The sequence below is a fragment of the Herpailurus yagouaroundi genome, unplaced genomic scaffold (assembly GCF_014898765.1).
Source record: "Herpailurus yagouaroundi ecotype Mexico unplaced genomic scaffold, PumYag 100, whole genome shotgun sequence".
In the NCBI taxonomy this organism is placed as follows: Eukaryota; Metazoa; Chordata; class Mammalia; order Carnivora; family Felidae; genus Herpailurus; species Herpailurus yagouaroundi.
In genome coordinates, this window is record NW_024412391.1 from 37408473 (window position 1) to 37425476 (window position 17004).

A 17004-nucleotide genomic window follows, 5' to 3' on the forward strand; every position below is an offset into this window, starting at 1 on the left:
CTATTTGGATGGCTCTTTTGCAAAGTACATCCTGGTGCTGTTGTTTTTGCTGTCTTAGCAGCAATGTCAATACAGGGTTCAGCAAATCTACAAACCCAATGGAATATTGTAGGGGAATTCAGCAATTTGCCACAAGAAGAACTTATAGAATGGATCAAATACAGTACTAAACCAGGTAAGTTTCCCTCACGGTTTCATATGCCCCTGCAAAATCTTAAACCCAACTTACTTCCAGTGGCCTTACTCTAAGTAGTGTTGCTTCTAGATTATTCAGAAAAAGAGAGATGTCAATCTTACTTAAATGGTTTGCCAAGGAAATGTTATATATATTTTCTTAGTAATCTGTTTTGCTATTTTCCTTAAATACCGATGTTTTTTCAAAATTTATCCAAAATTTTACATTGCGAGATTTAAAATAATTTTTGTTGTGCTTATTTTCCTAATGAGTTTTTATTCTTAGTCCTGCACATTCCTCCTTGAAATGAACTCATGGAGTATGGCATTTTATCCAAGGGAGATTTTGTTGTCTGAGTATCAAATGACTGAATTTTAAATCATTTTCCAGGATCCCTTGGTGCTATAAAACTTTCCTAGCCAATTTGATACTTCTTTCCCAGGGGCAGGAAAGATTTCTAAGACATTACAAAAACAAACAAACAAAGAAAACCCCAGAAATCATCAGTGATGAAATGAGGAGGCTCTAACTTCCCAAGAAAATTGTTTACCCAGGCCAGGTTGCTGAAAGCCATTTTTCCAACTTCAGTGTTTCTTCCATTGAATCTTTAAGTTGTGAACCTTTCTGGGCCTCCGTTTTTTCACCTGGGAAGTGATTGAGTTGACCCAGAAGGAGACCCTTGTGACACTCACTGAGTCTCCTGAGACCTTCTTTCCTGCTTTGCAGACGCGGTGTTTGCGGGTGCCATGCCCACAATGGCGAGTGTTAAACTCTCTGCACTTCGGCCCATTGTGAATCATCCACATTATGAAGATGCAGGTTTAAGGTTAGTACACAGTTCTCATGTTGCCCAAAACAAATTTCCCACACAAATAGTGAGCGAGGGAACCAGCAAAATAACGAGGCTGTGGTGAATGGGGATTTATAGAGTTAGGGGAGAAAACAAGGCTGAAATGAGAGGGCTGAGTTCGATACAAACTGGTAAGGCTCCACAGGGCAATAAATCTACAACCTTTTCTGCCTTTTGTACGAGGCAGCAAAATGAAATCATAGTTTGTCCTTTTTCTCCAGGTGAGCAGGGCTGCAAGCCACCTAGGTTCTTGTTAGTCATCACCGTCCTTATGCTCCTCAGAAGATTCATTAGCCTCTAGCTTTTATTAAGGTGCCCTTTTGGCTGTTTTTTCTTGAATTCTCAAGAAAATTGAAACAGTTGAAACAGAATCTCATTCAAAGAAGATTTTATTCTGATTTTCACCTGTGTAGCCTACTAGAATGATCTTGGTTTTTGTTTTTTACTACTTTTCATAAGTTAGAGTATTGTGTTCTCTTTTAAAAAGGACATAGATTTAATTTTCATATAGTTTCTGGGGCTAGGTCAAGCTATCCCTGTCACTGGGTGGCAACTCTTAATGTATTCTTTGTGTAACGGTGAGACATACATTTTATAAATAAAAAAGCTTTTTCATTAAAAAACCAATTTCCACAAGCTTATTTCCAGAGCAGTTTTGTGGAATCGGTTTAGGTTTTTTTTGTTTTGTTTTGTTTTGGTTTTTGTATTTTAATCTAGGACCAAAATGGAGAGCCATTTATGCCAGTTATTGTTGCTGTCGAAGTCGGGACTGTGTTGCAGCTCTAGTGTGGTGGCCGTGTATGTGTGGCCCACCCTGCCCACACACAGCACGCCTCACTCTAATGTATGATAGAGTTATGGGGAATACGAAACAAAAACAAATGAGCCAATGAACAAAGAGACTAAGTTTGGAAAGGAAGGGGTTCATCAAAGTGCATCTCTTCTCCCAGGACTCTTGTGCTGCTTCTAAATGTCCTTTTGACCTCCCTGGGGCCCCTGAGCAGCAACTCTGAGAAGAAAGTTCTCTTGACCTGACTCTTCTGTAGACTCTTCCTTCCTGTTCCGTTCAGTGCTTTCTTCCAAGTACGTTGACTGCATCCTTTTAATCTTGAAACTCTTTTGCCCAATTATCTTTCTTTAAAGAGCCAGAACGAAAATAGTTTACTCAATGTATAGTCGAAAAGCAGCTGAAGAAGTGAAGCGAGAATTGATAAAGTTACAAGTGAATTATTACATTCTAGAGGAGTCCTGGTGTATAAGAAGATCCAAGTGAGTATTCAACACAGTTAATATTTTATATGCATAAGACATGAAAAATTAATTCAGTCTTATGTCAAGTGCTTTACTAGTCGTATGCGTGAGATATATATAACATTTAGCAAAGTATAAGTGGAAAGAACTTTTTAGATCATTTTTTGAATTGCAATTTTTTCTTTTCTGGTCATTACAAATATGTTTCTTTTATAATGATTTTCATGTGTATCCAACCATAAAGGTATTATATTGGTACTGATTGATAATTTCCCAAATCGCTCATATTTGCCTGCGATGTTTTTAAAAACTTTTATTTAAAGTTGGATGTATTCTCTTTTAAAAAGACTTGCAGAGTCTGAAACCAAATAATGGAGAGTCTCATTGTAATGAAGTCAGACAGACAGCTGAGAGTCAGAGCCTTCTTTGTGCACACCACGTCTCTGCACGTCACACCGTGCCCCGTGAGAGACGGGCCCCCTCCCGGCGTCCCCTTACAGTGACACTTCTTTCTTGCTGTTTCATATCTTATTTGAGTGGGAAAACAATTAACTTTACCGTGACCCACATTTTCCTGGCTTTATAGTTGTTAAAACTATTTCCACAGAGAAATTCACTAAGCAGAGTATAGCAGAGGTTAGTAAGATCATAAAAGCAAATATGACTTGTAAAGGTGACTGTTTAGAGATGTTGTACCTCGGTGACTACACACAGACGACTGTAGCTTCTTGCTGTTAAAATACCAAAGCGCTGGATCCATGAGGAGCACAGACATGAGCAGTTTCATTAGAAAATAAGAGTATTTTATGGAGAACTATTAATGTTAAAATTCTCACTACTCTTTAAACAGAAGCCTTCATCTCAGTGATACAAAAAGGTGTTAAGACAAAATCATTAAATATTGACTCAGGAGTGAAAATAGTTCTGTGACATAGCCCACAAGGAAACTCCAACAACTGTTGATTACTGAATGATTTTCCAATGAATATGTCCCAAGTGACTTGAATTTAATCAAGATCTATACAAAATGTTTATGTTCTTGGAGTCATAATTTAGAAAATGTTTTATGTCCTTATAAACAGAAGAATACATATGAAATTCATATACCCACTTTTAATTAACTTTGTTACATAAATTTAGAACAAAGAAGTCATAAGCATCTCTCATAACAATTTTATGAGGATATTGTAATAAAGGAATGGTAGGCTGACATTTGCGATTAGAAGAACTTGCAAGAAGAACTTCTTGTCAGAGATTTCTACCAGCATTGTGATCTTTATTGCCAAGGGCTTTGCTCCCCAGTTCGATTATCATCCTGAGGCACTTATAGGTTACTGGAACATAAATATAATGTTTTATGACCTTTTTGTTCCCACGCTGATGATGAGCCTTGATTCAAGATTCTTCATTTCTTCCCCCAGATCTTGCATAGTATTTTAAATATGTGTAAATCGCAGAGATTGGGGCACTTTATATTCTTTTTTTTTTATTTAATTTTTCTTTTACGCTTATTTATTTTTTGAGAGACACAGAGAGACAGAGCACAAGTTGGGTAGGGGCAGAGAGAGAGAATCTGAAGCAGGCTCCAGGCTCCGAGCTGTCAGCACAGAGCCCAACGTGGGCCTCAAACTCACAAACCGTGAGATCACGACCCGAACCGAAGTGGGACACTTAACCGACTGATCCACCCAGGCGCCCCAAAGGCATTTTATATTCTAAGATGTTGATGGAACTCCTTGGATTTGCACTGCTGTAGTAGTCTCATGTTCTGATGGGCAGATTACTGTTTTATACACAAGAAGGGATGAAAGACAAATTTAGGAAGTATGGCAACAAATCTTGCTCACTAAACAAGGTCAGCAGTAAATTCACTGGCTTTGGATCCTCTCCATTTAGCGCCCACTTCTGGGCACCAAGACTGAGAGTTTGGGGTGGGAGTGCGTGCTCGATCTTCCTGTCTGGATCTTGACTTGCCCCTGTTGTGTTTTTCTGGCAGGAGTGGAGAGAAGGAGGCTAAAGAAGTGACTTTCTCTAATCTGTTTTCTGCACTCAGTAACTAAAACAGCACTCTCCTTTTACTACAGGATTTAAGCCAGACTGATACTAAATCTCAGGAAACCTTAGACAGGTGCACTCTGCTTAAACCTTGAAACAAAACACAAGCTGTGCTTTCTGTTTTGCCAGGGAAGCAAATGGGGAACTCAGAAGAGGAAAGGGAATAAGGACTAATATTTAGTGCAGTCGGAAGACTGCATTTCTTGACAGAACTTTCTACCAGGACTAGGTAGAAATGCCTTTAATGCCTTGGCCCCCACTGTCCATTTCAGTTATGCCTGAGACATTTGTAGGTTACTGGAACAGAAAAATTTGTCAGAACAGGGGGAGTAAATGGAGAACTCAAAGAAAAGGAAGAAGAAAAGGAAGAGGGACCTAATATTTATCTAGCACTTAATCTGTGCCCAGCATGTTGGTGAGCCCTACATTTATGTGATCTCATTACCAGTGGCTTTATTTTTAATTTTTGTTTTATAAAGTTTCTTTATTTTTGAGAGAGAGAGAGGTGGAGAGAGGGGGACAGAGGATCCAACGTGGGCTCTACGCTGGCAGCAGAGAGCCCAGTGCAGGGCTCATACTTACTAACCATGAGATCATGACCTGAACCAAAGTCAGATGCTCAGCTGGCTGAGCTACCCAGGCGCCCCACCAGAGGCTTTAATTGTGTGGCTTGATTATTCCTTAAATACTTGACACCCCATGTTCAAATACAAGTACGAAAATATACTCAAATGCAAGTTGTAGATGAGTTTTTAATTAACTATTTTCTTCTCAGTTCTCTGCTTTCTATCTCATTAATTCCGATAATAGAGTTGACATAAAATTAAAACACATGAATTCAGAAGAAAATTATTCCCATTTTCAATAATGCTATTTAAAGACCTCGCTGGCTGACTTGGGGGAGCTCCAGTACACGCAGATAAGTACTAAAGGATGTTACACTCAGGCAGACAGAGCTCACAAAGGCAGCTCTTACCTTCTCTTTTTCTGCAAACAGTTGAGCTCAGGAACTGGGTAGTTTTCTACTGCCTGTATGTTTCGCTCTCTACTACCCATGGCCTGCAGTGTGGCAACAGTTTGTCCTTGGCATGTGTCAGAAAATTAAATGGCTTAGAAAACCTAAGCCCTCTCATTTTATCATATATGCTCGGTGTTGGTAGAATCTAGTGAACAGCCTTCGTGGGAACACTCACTGGGAGATAATGTGATAGAGGCAAAGTGAAAATTGTGTAGCCCTGTGATGTGATAACAGTGCTGCTTCTAGAAGTTTAACTTGCAGTTGGGGCACCTGGGGGGCTCAGTCAGTTAAGTGTCCGACTTTGGCTAAGGTCATGATCTCACGGTTTGTGGGTTTGAGCCCCGCATCGGGCTCTGTGCTCACAGCTCAGATCCTGGAGCCTGCTTCAGATTCTGCGTCTCCCTCTCTCTCTACTCTTCCCCTGCTTGCACTCTGTCTTCTCTCTCTCAAAAATAAATAAACATTAAAAATTTTTTTTTAATTTAGCTTGCAGAAAGATATAGGCACAAGAATGTTTATATCAATGTCATTTTATAATGGCAAAATGAGAAACAATTAAAATATCTACCCATAAAAGAGTGGCTAATTAATAGGTGTACTAGCAACTATTAAAAAGAATGAAGTAGGTCTTTAGGTACTGAGGTAGGAAAATGGCCACATTTTATTGTTAAGTGAGGAGTTCCAGAATAATCTCTTGTTTGTAAAAGCAGCCCAGGAGCATCTATATACATAAATCTGTCCATTCCTATATTTGTATGTGTGTGTCTGAAGTTGGATTAAAAAGGTCTAGCTGAGGGTTGCCTGGGTGGCTCAGTCGGTTAAGCGTCCAATTCTTGGTTTCAGCTCAGGTCATGACTTTGCGGTTCATGAGTTCGAGCCCCACATGAGGCTCTGTGCTGATAGTATGAAACCTGCTTGGGATTCTCTCTCCCTCTCTCTCCCTGCCCCTGCCCCACTCACTCTGTCTGTCTCTCTCTATCTGTCTCTCAAAAATAAATAAATGCACTTAAAAAAATTTAAATGGGTGTAGCAGAATGTATGCTGGATTGTTTACACAGGTCACCTCTGAGAAATGGCTTTGGAAGTGACAGTGACTTTCATTTTTTTATTTTTGATAGGCCTATATTTTGACACTTTTTGGATGATTAGTCAGTTTCAAATTAAAGATGTTATTGAGAAGAAAAAGGCATGTGCTGCTTGCCCCATAGTAGAGGTAGGGAAGCGGGGCTGCACTTGGGGATTAAAAAGACATGTTGGAAATGTTTCTTTCTCTTAAAGTGAAGCAGCTATGACAAAACATAAGCTGTTGTCAGTTCTCTATAATTATTCTGTATTGTGTATTTTTCTGTTTTTGTTTGTTTGTTTGTTTGTTTTAATTTCTCAAATAGCACATAGGAGATTGTGAACTCCCTTTTGCCCTTTTTGTTTTTGTTGATATTTTCCCAGAGTCCAAGCCAGTTGTCTTAGAGGAAAGGTCCCATGTCTGGATTTGTCTAATTCCTTCCTTGTGATTAGATTCAGTTTGGCAAATTGTGGCAAGATTATGACATCAGAGGGGTTGTATACTTTCTATTGTGTCACATCAGGAGGTAGAGATCACTTTGTTCTATCATTGGTCATGCTAAGTTTGATCACCTGATCTCTCTATATTAAGGAGGCACATCTCCTATAAAAGTAATAGGAAATCTGTAGAGATACTTAGAGGCCTTTTGTTTATCCTCTTTCTCAACAACCTTTCACCAGATAGTTCTTGCATCCAGTTTTGACTCTTGCCTGAATCCATTATTACATTGGTGATTATAAAACAGGTAATATAGATTTGAAAGTGGTATGCCAGGTACTGATCGATAGGGGTAAGGATGGATTTGACAAATAATAAATCATATGGGACACCTGGGTGGCTCAGTCGGTTGAGTGTAGACTTTGGCTCAGGTCATGATCTTATGGTTTGTGGGTTCGAGCCCCTCATCGGGCTTTGTACTGATGGCTCAGAGCCTTCTTCAGATTCTCTGTCTCCCTCTCTCCCTGCCCTCTCTTGCTCACTCTCTCAAAAATCAATAAACATTAAAAAAAAAATTGCTTTAAATAAAAATGTCCCTAGAGTTGCTGGGCTATCTATATGGAAAAAATTAAAATTAAATCTCTGCCTCACACCATACAGAAAGATTAATTCCAGATGAGTTATAAGTCTAGCTGTGAAAAGCAGACTCTAAAACTTTCACAGAAGAACACAATGCATACTCTCATGATATGTTATAGGGAAGGATTCCTTAAACAAGACATGGAAATCATAAGTCCTAAAGAAAATACTGACATTTTGGAATATAATAACATAAAAATCCTCAATGTAACAAAAGCCAAAAAGAAAAAAGAAATTTGTGAACCCTAGTGAAAGCCAGCAGTTATATCTGTAACACTGCTTTAGATTTAAAATAAATGTTAAAGCCATCTGCAGAAGTTATTGGGACTGATACCACATAATATCAATTTCACTTCTGTTCTTCATAAACTATATTGCTTTTAAAATTTAATTGTGAAAAAAATAAAATTTAATTGTGCATTTAGCTAAAGACTTGAACTGAACACCACTGGGTTTTCTTTAAGTTGACTCATTCTAGGAGACAATAGTGGGAAGTTGCATAAATGTGAACTAAGCATATCTGCCAATTATAATTTTTAAGTCAATATAACATACTACCTCTGTCTGTGTTCTGGGCACGGTGCTAACTAGGTACAGTCTTTCTCTCTGAGTCCTCATAACCCATACCCACATCATGGTTATTCCCCATTTGACAAATCTGGAGAGAGACTGTGAGCTCTCCAACACCACATCCTTGCTAAGCCAACTGTTGCAGAATTGAAGCAAGATCTGTCTTACCCCACCACCTGCATTCGTGTATTTTGTACGTCTGTTTCCTTCTTTATAGTCCACTTGCTGCGTTCACCTTGTTCTAAAGAGAATTTATGGCAGCTTAAATAAATATAGATAACTATAACAGGATTTTTTAAACTAAGTGAATTTACATAGAAAAAATGAAACGAGGGCAGGAATAGAAAAAGTGTGCTCTGCTTCATCTGCCGTGTATCATGTACTTTGATTTTTAATCTGTACGTTAATTTTTCTAGGCCTGGGTGCAGTATGCCTGAAATCTGGGATGTGGAAGACCCTGCTAATGCTGGGAAACCTCCCTTATGTAACCTCCTGGTGAAGGATTCCAAGCCACACTTCACCACTGTATTCCAGAACAGTGTTTACAAGGTCTTAGAAGTTATAGAAGAGTGACTGCTGCCTACAGAGAAGTACATCAGTAATGGTTTTAATGTTTTGCTAATAATTCATGCCTTGTTTTTAATTCAAATCCCAAAAACTTTTATAGGTAACTGTTTTCAAATAGAAAACATTTCGTGTGGTCAATTTGAATGTCGTTCTGATTGTAAAGATACTTAACACCTTAATCAGTTGGTTACTATTTCAATGCACCCCTTAAAATTTGCTATGCAAATGAGTATATGTTTGTACCTGACTTAAATATTTGTTCTAAAGTGAGCGAGCAAAGCTACTCGTGTAAAAAACATGATGGCTCATGGCAAGGATGATATGAAAGTATCGTGAGCTCTGAACTGTGTAGGGGCTGATTTTAGTTTATGGACTATTGATGCCCCTTGCTTCTTTTTCTGCCTCTTGCTCTCGTCTTTTGGACATTTCAGTGATTGTCATAAGCTCCTCAGTCGTGTCGGCCCCTGTCATCAACTTCCGTGAGAGCAGATGGGGCAGACATGGGTATTTGCTATGTGGAATGATCTGTTGATTTCACTTCTTCACGTTCTGCTGTGTCTTGTTGCTCTTGTTAATGAAGCATTTTCTGCCCATTACTAATCCAGATTCTTGGACCTAGTGGTCAGGACCAAATTCTTCTAACCACCAACCATGTGACAGCGTGTCTGCTCTCTCTTCTTCTCTCCCGCTTACTCTCCCAGCATTCTTTGTCAAATAAGTGTTATTTACTCATTTAGTTGCTTAGAAAGTACTTATTCTTGGTTAAAAAAATTTAATGGCAGTTGTGTATGTTTCTCATTTTTAGTATTATTCAGATGTTTATATTTTAATACCTTTAAACCATTTACAGAATTTTTCATGTTTAATTGTAGTTCTAAGAACCACTATTTTGAATGACTCAAATGTAGTGCATTTGAGTAGGCATAGTTTACAGTGGAATAGTAGATGTAGTATGTGTAGTTTTTCTTTTACTATTAAGATACAATAAAACGTGACTAATTTTTCTGTCGGAAAAGTAAATGAATAACGAGAAGTGAATGGAGTTTTTATATTTTACTTTTTAAATTGCCTGTCTTTAGTAAGACAAAGCCTTAAGCCTTATGTTATAATTTTGACCCCCAAAACTATCATTTCAGTACAAAGGAATGAATATATTCAGCCTTCCTCTTTATTTTTTTTCCCTTCCTATTTATTTTTATTTTGAAAGAGTCCCCAACCTGCTCCGAATTCCTAGTATGAATTTTTGTTTCTTAGAAGTTAATTTGTGTGAAATGAGATTCTTCAAAACAGCGAATCCTCATAGTTCTGAGAAACGGTTTTAAGATTTTAAATTCTAAGCAAACCATGACTCTGACGGACTACACATTTAATTATACAGTGTTCTCTTTATTAACCGCAGGCAGATTAACCTCACTGTGGACTGTCCTTGAGACCTGAGTCCTCAGGGATGGCTTCCGGTGCCCACTGCTGGGAGCCACTGAAGAGCTGTTCCCTTTCTGCCTTCTCACCAGAGCCCAAGGACGAGCCTGGTCTGGGGGAAGCACTAGCTTGCTTAGAGCAGACAGCTGCAAGGACAGCCTGGGCTGGCGAGCGTGCAGCCCCCGGCCTGCCCCAGAGCCCGCCTTCCCGGGGAGCCTCCTTCCGGCCGGAGCTTCTGTGCCAGTGTCTTCAGGTGCCCGCCCCCTCCTCCTCGCTTGCTGGGTGACTTTTATTTCTTGGGCTTTTTGCCAGTTTCAGAAAATAGGGAAGCAGCTGGGGAGTTGTGGACTGGGAGTAGAATTTGAGCAATGATGCAGCAATCCAGAAAAATGGCAAGAGGGCACCTGAGGCCGAGGTGGCTGAGGGTCGCGGTGGGAGGGAGGAGGGAAGCGTGCTCCGCTCTGTGACTGTTCTGCACCAAATATGGCTGTTTTGTGCCTCCAGCGGTTACAGGTTTTTCAAAATTGTACTTTTAAAGCCATTCTTTATCCTCCCCACCCTCCGATAATTCCCTTCCCAGTAAGTTCCCATGTAATGATTGGAGATTCTGTACAGGAAAAACATGAAAGTACTGTTTTGATTGTTTCGTATGCGGGGAAAAGTTAAAAGTGGTCAAGTTGTTTTTTTTTTTTTCTTCCCCACCCCCAAAGAATCCTTTTGTAATGGCATTTATTAACGTGACTCCACCAGCAAGCTATGATTATATTTCAAGCCAGTGAGTTTCGAACAGAGGCCTTGGGCTGCACTGCACACTCAGCCTTGGTCACATCTGGTAGCAGCCGGTGCTGTAGATTATAAATATCTTTTATGGCAAAGTAGAATAGTAGTAGTTTCGATATACATGACAAAACAGTATTAAAGCTCAGTATTTTACTCATTTTTAGCATTTAAAAATATTTTTGCTTTAGTGTGAGGAAGGTAAGGATGGGCAGAGAGGCGATAAAAATAGCCGTTGCCGTGACAAAAAAGAAACAAACAAAGTTGGGGCAGGATTTCTGTGAGATAAGCCTCTAAAACTGCTTAGCAGAAGAAGGATTGTATTAAACTAGAACAATGATACTAAGGAGAACATGAAAGGATGTATCAGGAATAAAGTGATATTGCATAGAAGTATTGTATTTTTATGAATTTTATGCCAGTTGTTTTACATGTACTATGTATGTTAAATAAAAAAGATCATGAAAAGTATAGAAGGTGGGTTTTTTTTTAATTATTATTTTCATCTCTGCCTTGATTGTTGACATGTTCAACCTCATTCTCTATAGTCAGATAACCATGAACTCGTTTGTGGGAGACTGCAGTCCTGAATAATGGGGAAGGGATATAACACTGGGGTCCCTGAAACTGCTTACTCCTCTTTGTTGGTGGCAGTGTAGGTACTGGGGTTACCCATACTCTTCTTCTATTTATGCTGTTACAGATTCACATTACTTTATCATTTACATCAAGGGACACAATAATTCTTTAAAACGATCGTTTGGGGATAACTTTAGAGCTGCTGAAAGCATTTTCTCGTACATTAAACAATAGTTTGGTCTCATGATATCTCCTAAACTATAGCTCCATGTTCTTGCTTGATACAAGCATCAGCTTTGTCTGTTTATTTATTTATTTAGTTGGCTGTAGGAAAGACAGTTTAGCTCATGCCCGTACAATTAATTTATTTACAAAGCGACACCTTCATTCTCTGACATCTTGGGGGAGTGTTCATTGGAATGCAGCGTTCTCAAATGGAGTGGGCATCAGAATCACCTGGAGGGTTTGTTAAAACGATTGCTGCACCCTGCCTCAGAGGTTTCTGATTCAGTTGACCTGAGGACCCGAGGTGGTTGTATGGTCTGAATGTTTGTGTCCCCCCCAAAACTCATATGTTGAAATCCTGACACCCGAGGTGATTGCATTAGGAGGTGGGACACTTGGGAGGTGATGAGATCATGAGGGTGGAGCCCTCATGAATGGGATTAGTGCCACTGTAAAAGAGTTCCAAGAAAGCTCCCTTGGACCTTTTCACATTGTGAGGGTATAGCTACAAGGTGCCATCTGTGAACCAGGAAATGGACTCTCATCAGACATTGGATTAGCTGGAGCCTTGATCTTGGACTTTCAGCCTCTAGAACTATGAGAAATGAATTTCTGTTCTTTATAAGATAACTCAAGGGGGATTAAACAGGTGAGTCCCCAGAATTTATATTTCTAACCATTTCTCAAGTAATGCTGATGCTGTTGGTCCAAGGGCCGTACTTGAGAACTGCTGCTCTAATGGATTGCAAAAGACTATTTGGATGACTGGCCTCTAGAGGGCGCTCCGTTCTTGACAGCATTTATCCCACCCCGACAGGCTAGAGGGTCCCTATATTGGAAACTGAATTGTGTAGAGCCTCTTCTTTGTCTTTTAGGGGGCATTGCTTTCAACAGAACTTGCAAGGAGCAAAGAACAGATAAGGTAGTTTTTAACCAGAACATCAATACACATTGTGTCTGCTGAGCAGGTGGCTTATGATCATTTAAATATTTTGAAGCCATAAACTGTTTTCAGTTCAGAGATGGAAAAAGTGAAATCCTTTAAAATCGAACTTCTTTTTGTAAAATTACTTTGTCTAGAAGAAAATGGATAAATTCAGTGATGTGTGTGGATTTTAAAACTTCATTTTTCACTTTATTACCTTTGGCCCCAGAAATCTTCACTCTTCTCCCTCTATTAGAGAGCAGTTAAGAACTAGCTTTGAGTCACGGATCACCTGTTTCTCTCTTCTGCCTTCCCTTTCTCCTTCTCCCCAACTAGAAGCTTCTAATTGAAATCAGTAAAATTGTTCCCTATGCAGAAAAAGAGAAGCTGCTTTTAAACTTCATTACATTCTTGAATTGGTCTTTATTTCACAGTACTATATCAGTACAAATACAGTTTTACATTTGGAGTCGAAAGGGACATTGAGGTATAGAAAGGTCTTGAAAACTCTTTCCTTTTACCTTTCCTCTCATGAGAGAGATTTTAAAATTCTGAGCGAATGTTCAAGTTGAAGACTTTTTCCTGTTAAGATTTTGAGTCATTGTAGTGTAATTAAAAGGTAGACTTTTCTTTCTTTTCTTTTCTTTTTTCTTTTTTTTTTTTTTTTTTTTGCAAAGAGATTAGGATGGAATTGATATTGGGTCTGCTTTCAAAGGAGCATTCTCTGTACTCAATTATCTCTAGCTCAAAATTTTAATTACTTTAAGTAAGCAATGTGTTGTCAAAATGACTTTCAAATAAATGGTAGTGCTACCAAGTATTATGTTTACGCAGGCATGTACTTTTTAATTCAACATAATATCATTTCATTGATTTGTAAGTACCTGGGCTTTTTCTGTATGCAAATTTAATACCTTGAAAGAAAGTTCAATGTAGCGAAATTAAGCTCATTCAGTTGTTATGCTGACTGCCCTAGAGCTTTAGTACTCAGCCATTTCTAGAAAGAAATGAAAACAAGAGATGGCCATTTTTAAGTAGATTTGGCATGAGGCCATTAAAAGGGATTTAAAAAAAGAAAAGGTGCCTGAAGGCCAGCCCTTCAGCTCAGTTTTATGGGCACAGTTCACATCTCTGGCTCTGTCCTGGGTGCCGATGCCCTGCACACTGGCCACGCCCCTCGGGTCTTCACTCTTGGTATCTGCTCCTTGACAAGGCCAGATTCTGAGGCCTCCCTCTTGCCCTAAAACATCCTCCCTAGGAAGTGCAGTTTGGTCATTCGTCAACCCTTTAGATCTGACTTTAAATCCAAATTAGACATTTTCTAACAAAGCCCCCTTACGGCAGTCATTCCCAAACTTGTGTGCACATTGGAAATTACTTGGGGAGCTTCAGAACTGCTGAATCCTTTCTCCCACCCCCAGAGTTTGGGATTTGATCAGTCTACGGTGTGGTCTACGATTTGGAACTTTAAAAAATGCCCAAGTGACATTGTAGAACCTGGCCTCGTTGCCTCACCTCCGGATCCACCCTTTCCGTGTCTCCTCCACTCCACGAAATTAGAAACGGTCAGCAAGTTTCTCTCATATCCACTCTCTTTTATTAATGATGAGGGCCTATTTCTACTTTATTAATCATGTTGAGTCGACTCCATAAGGAAAAGATTCTGTGTTCAGGTAGAAATAGCTGCCATGGGGTAGGTGGGAGTGGGGCAGCCTATGTGCCACATATTCATAAACCCGGATTAGAGTGTCAGTGAGAAATGAGAATAGAAGAGCAAGAAAATAAGTGAAAAGAAATTCCTTTCCGAATCACTGACAGTTTAATATCAGTGTGGAGAATCATGCTTTTTTCTCTTTCCCTGGACTGTACTTTCTTGATCAGTTTAACTGAAAGATGCAACTCACGTGTCCCCTCCTCTGCGAAGCCTTCCCTGAGGGCCTGCTGCTGAGTGAACTGCCCCCACTGCCCGTGCTCCTGTAACTCAGTGTGTTTATTCCACATATTTAACATGACTTTCTCTACTACACCGTGGCCCTATAGACTGGACCTCTGTCTTACTCCGTTCGGAATCTGCAGTGCCTCCTGGTACAGTTCCTGGCATGTAGAAATGCTTAATGATTTTCTAAATCGTGCTTTGTCCAACAATGCAGCAAGTTCCATATGGCACTAAAAATTATTTTTTGAACTGTAAGAAACGGAAGAGTATGTACTATAGCTGTGGAGATGAAAAATAAGGACATTCAGAACATCTTCAGATGAGATTAATATCATATATAGGAGAAGAATGTCCTTGACAAACAGCAAAACAAAAATTAACCACAAGACATATTCTGACTAGGTACCTTGATACACTCAGACGCGGCTAGTAACTGAGTAACTATTAGATAGCAATATGGCAAAGACAGATATGTCTGTCTCCAGAGAGAAGCCTCTTATTGGCCTGGTTTAGGTTGTGTGGCTTAAGATACTATAATGGCTGGTCCTGGGCATAGTCACTGCTGGCCGGGAAGCGGAGAACTCTGATTAAGAATTTGGTTAAAGTATGGGAGAGGAAATTTCTAAAAATGGGGAGAGATTGATATGTTGCTGCTGGATGAGGATATTAGACAAGACAAATGACAGTAATACAATATTGTCCTAATTGAGACAGCTAAATTAGAATCCCGGCTCCATCTTTACAAACTTCATGAGATAAGACCTGTTTCTTATTTTGAAAATCAGTTTTCTTGTCTTCTAAAAGGATAAGCCTCCTATGGTGGTAATTAGAAACAAGAAAAATAGATGAATTCACAAATACACCTGGAAATTCTAACATGCCTCTCTTAGAAATGCTATAGGGGCAACTGGGTGGCTTGGTAAGTTAAGCATCTGACTCCTGATTTCAGCTCAGGTCACGATCTCATACTTCATGGGATCAAGCCTGACTTCAGGCTCTGCAGTGACAGTGCAGAGCCTGCTTGGGCTTCTCTCTCTCCTGCTCTCTCTGCCTCTCTCTCTCTCTCTCTCTCTCTCAAATAAATAAACATTTAAAAATTGATATATAAGCAGGCAAAAAAAAAAAGTAAAGATATACATAATTTGAGTAATAGGAAAAGCAGTGTTGATCTAACGGTCATATTATAAAACAGCTGCACTGAACAAATGAAGAATACACATTTTGTTTAAGCATTGAGACATTGCCAACAATTGACAACAGAGCATGAATTCCAGAAAGCCATGAATTTTCGGTCGATTTTGTTCATTGAGGGAACCCAAACACCTAGAACAATACCTGGCATGTATGAGTGCTTAATACTTGTCGAGAAAATGATTATGTGTAGAACTAAATAGCACTTTGCAAAAAAGTTATTGAAAAACCCTTACATTAAAAATTAATACAGGGGCGCCCAGGTGGCTCAGTCGGTTGAGCGACTTCAGCTCAGGTCATGATCTGACAGTTCGTGAGTTCGAGCCCCGCGTCGGGCTCTGTGCTGACAGCTCAGAGCCTGGAGCCTGCTTCGGATTCTGTGTCTCCCTCTCTCTCTCTGCCCCTAACCCACTCGCATTCCATCTCTGTCTCTCTCAAAAATAAATAAACATTAAAAAAATTTTGTTTAAATTAATACAAAATAAATTTTAAGTTATTCATGAAGAATCTGTAAAAATTTGAGGAAAAAAAATAGAGCAATTATATACCACAAACAGCTTGTAGAGTGTAATTAAAGCAGGTCTAGAGGTATGGGATTTTTTTTTTCCTTTTAGGTCTAAAATGCACACATTAAAAATGAATTCAAATATCTATGTCATAAATATAGACAAAACAGGAGCACACCCTTTCCTCTGCCCATGAAAGGAAATAACAAGCAAAACTTGATGAAATATAAAAGAGACCAACACAGCCAAAGTTGGTTATTTGACATCATTCAGAATCAAGACTAAGTAGGGAAGGCATAAAAAAATTAGGAATGGCAAAATACTAGAAGACAGTTTAGGATAATATCTTCATGCCCTCAAGGAGGAATTCCTCAAAGAAGGACTTCCAAAACAAAAGGAAACAAAAACCTGTATAAGAAAGGATCAGTCAATTCACTAGGGCTAACAACTTCTGTTTACTAAAAGATATTATGAAGGAAGTGAACCTAGCCATGATATGTAGAAGGCACTTGATTAGTATTCAGAAGAAAGATTAGTATCCAGAATAAAGAACTCAGACCAGTGGTAAGAAACAAAGAGCTCATTAGAAAAAGTGGCCAAAGACATGACATTTCACAGAAAAAGAAATGCAAATGGGCCATAATTGTTAAACTATTCATAATCAGGGAAATGCAAAATGAAACCATAATGATAACATTTGTCACACAACATTGGTTAAAAAAAAAAAAAAAGTATGTACTGGGAAACAGGAGGAAAAGCACAAAGTTTCCTTCATTCCTGGTGGAAGGTCGCCATTTTGGAAATAAATGGCATAACCTGA

At 39.1% G+C, this 17004-nt stretch overlaps 1 protein-coding gene across 1 annotated transcript in view; it reads left to right on the plus strand.

Annotated features, from left to right (window-relative positions):
• The window catches only part of DPY19L1 (dpy-19 like C-mannosyltransferase 1), a 101281-nt gene extending 92649 nt beyond the window's left edge, over positions 1-8632 (plus strand). The window contains exons 19-22 of the mRNA XM_040472276.1: positions 1-175; positions 902-1001; positions 2169-2294; positions 8476-8632. Of these exons, the coding sequence (XP_040328210.1) occupies positions 1-175; positions 902-1001; positions 2169-2294; positions 8476-8632 (558 nt within the window). The remainder of the gene's footprint in view (positions 176-901; positions 1002-2168; positions 2295-8475) is intronic.
• The last annotated feature ends 8372 nt before the right edge of the window (positions 8633-17004 follow it).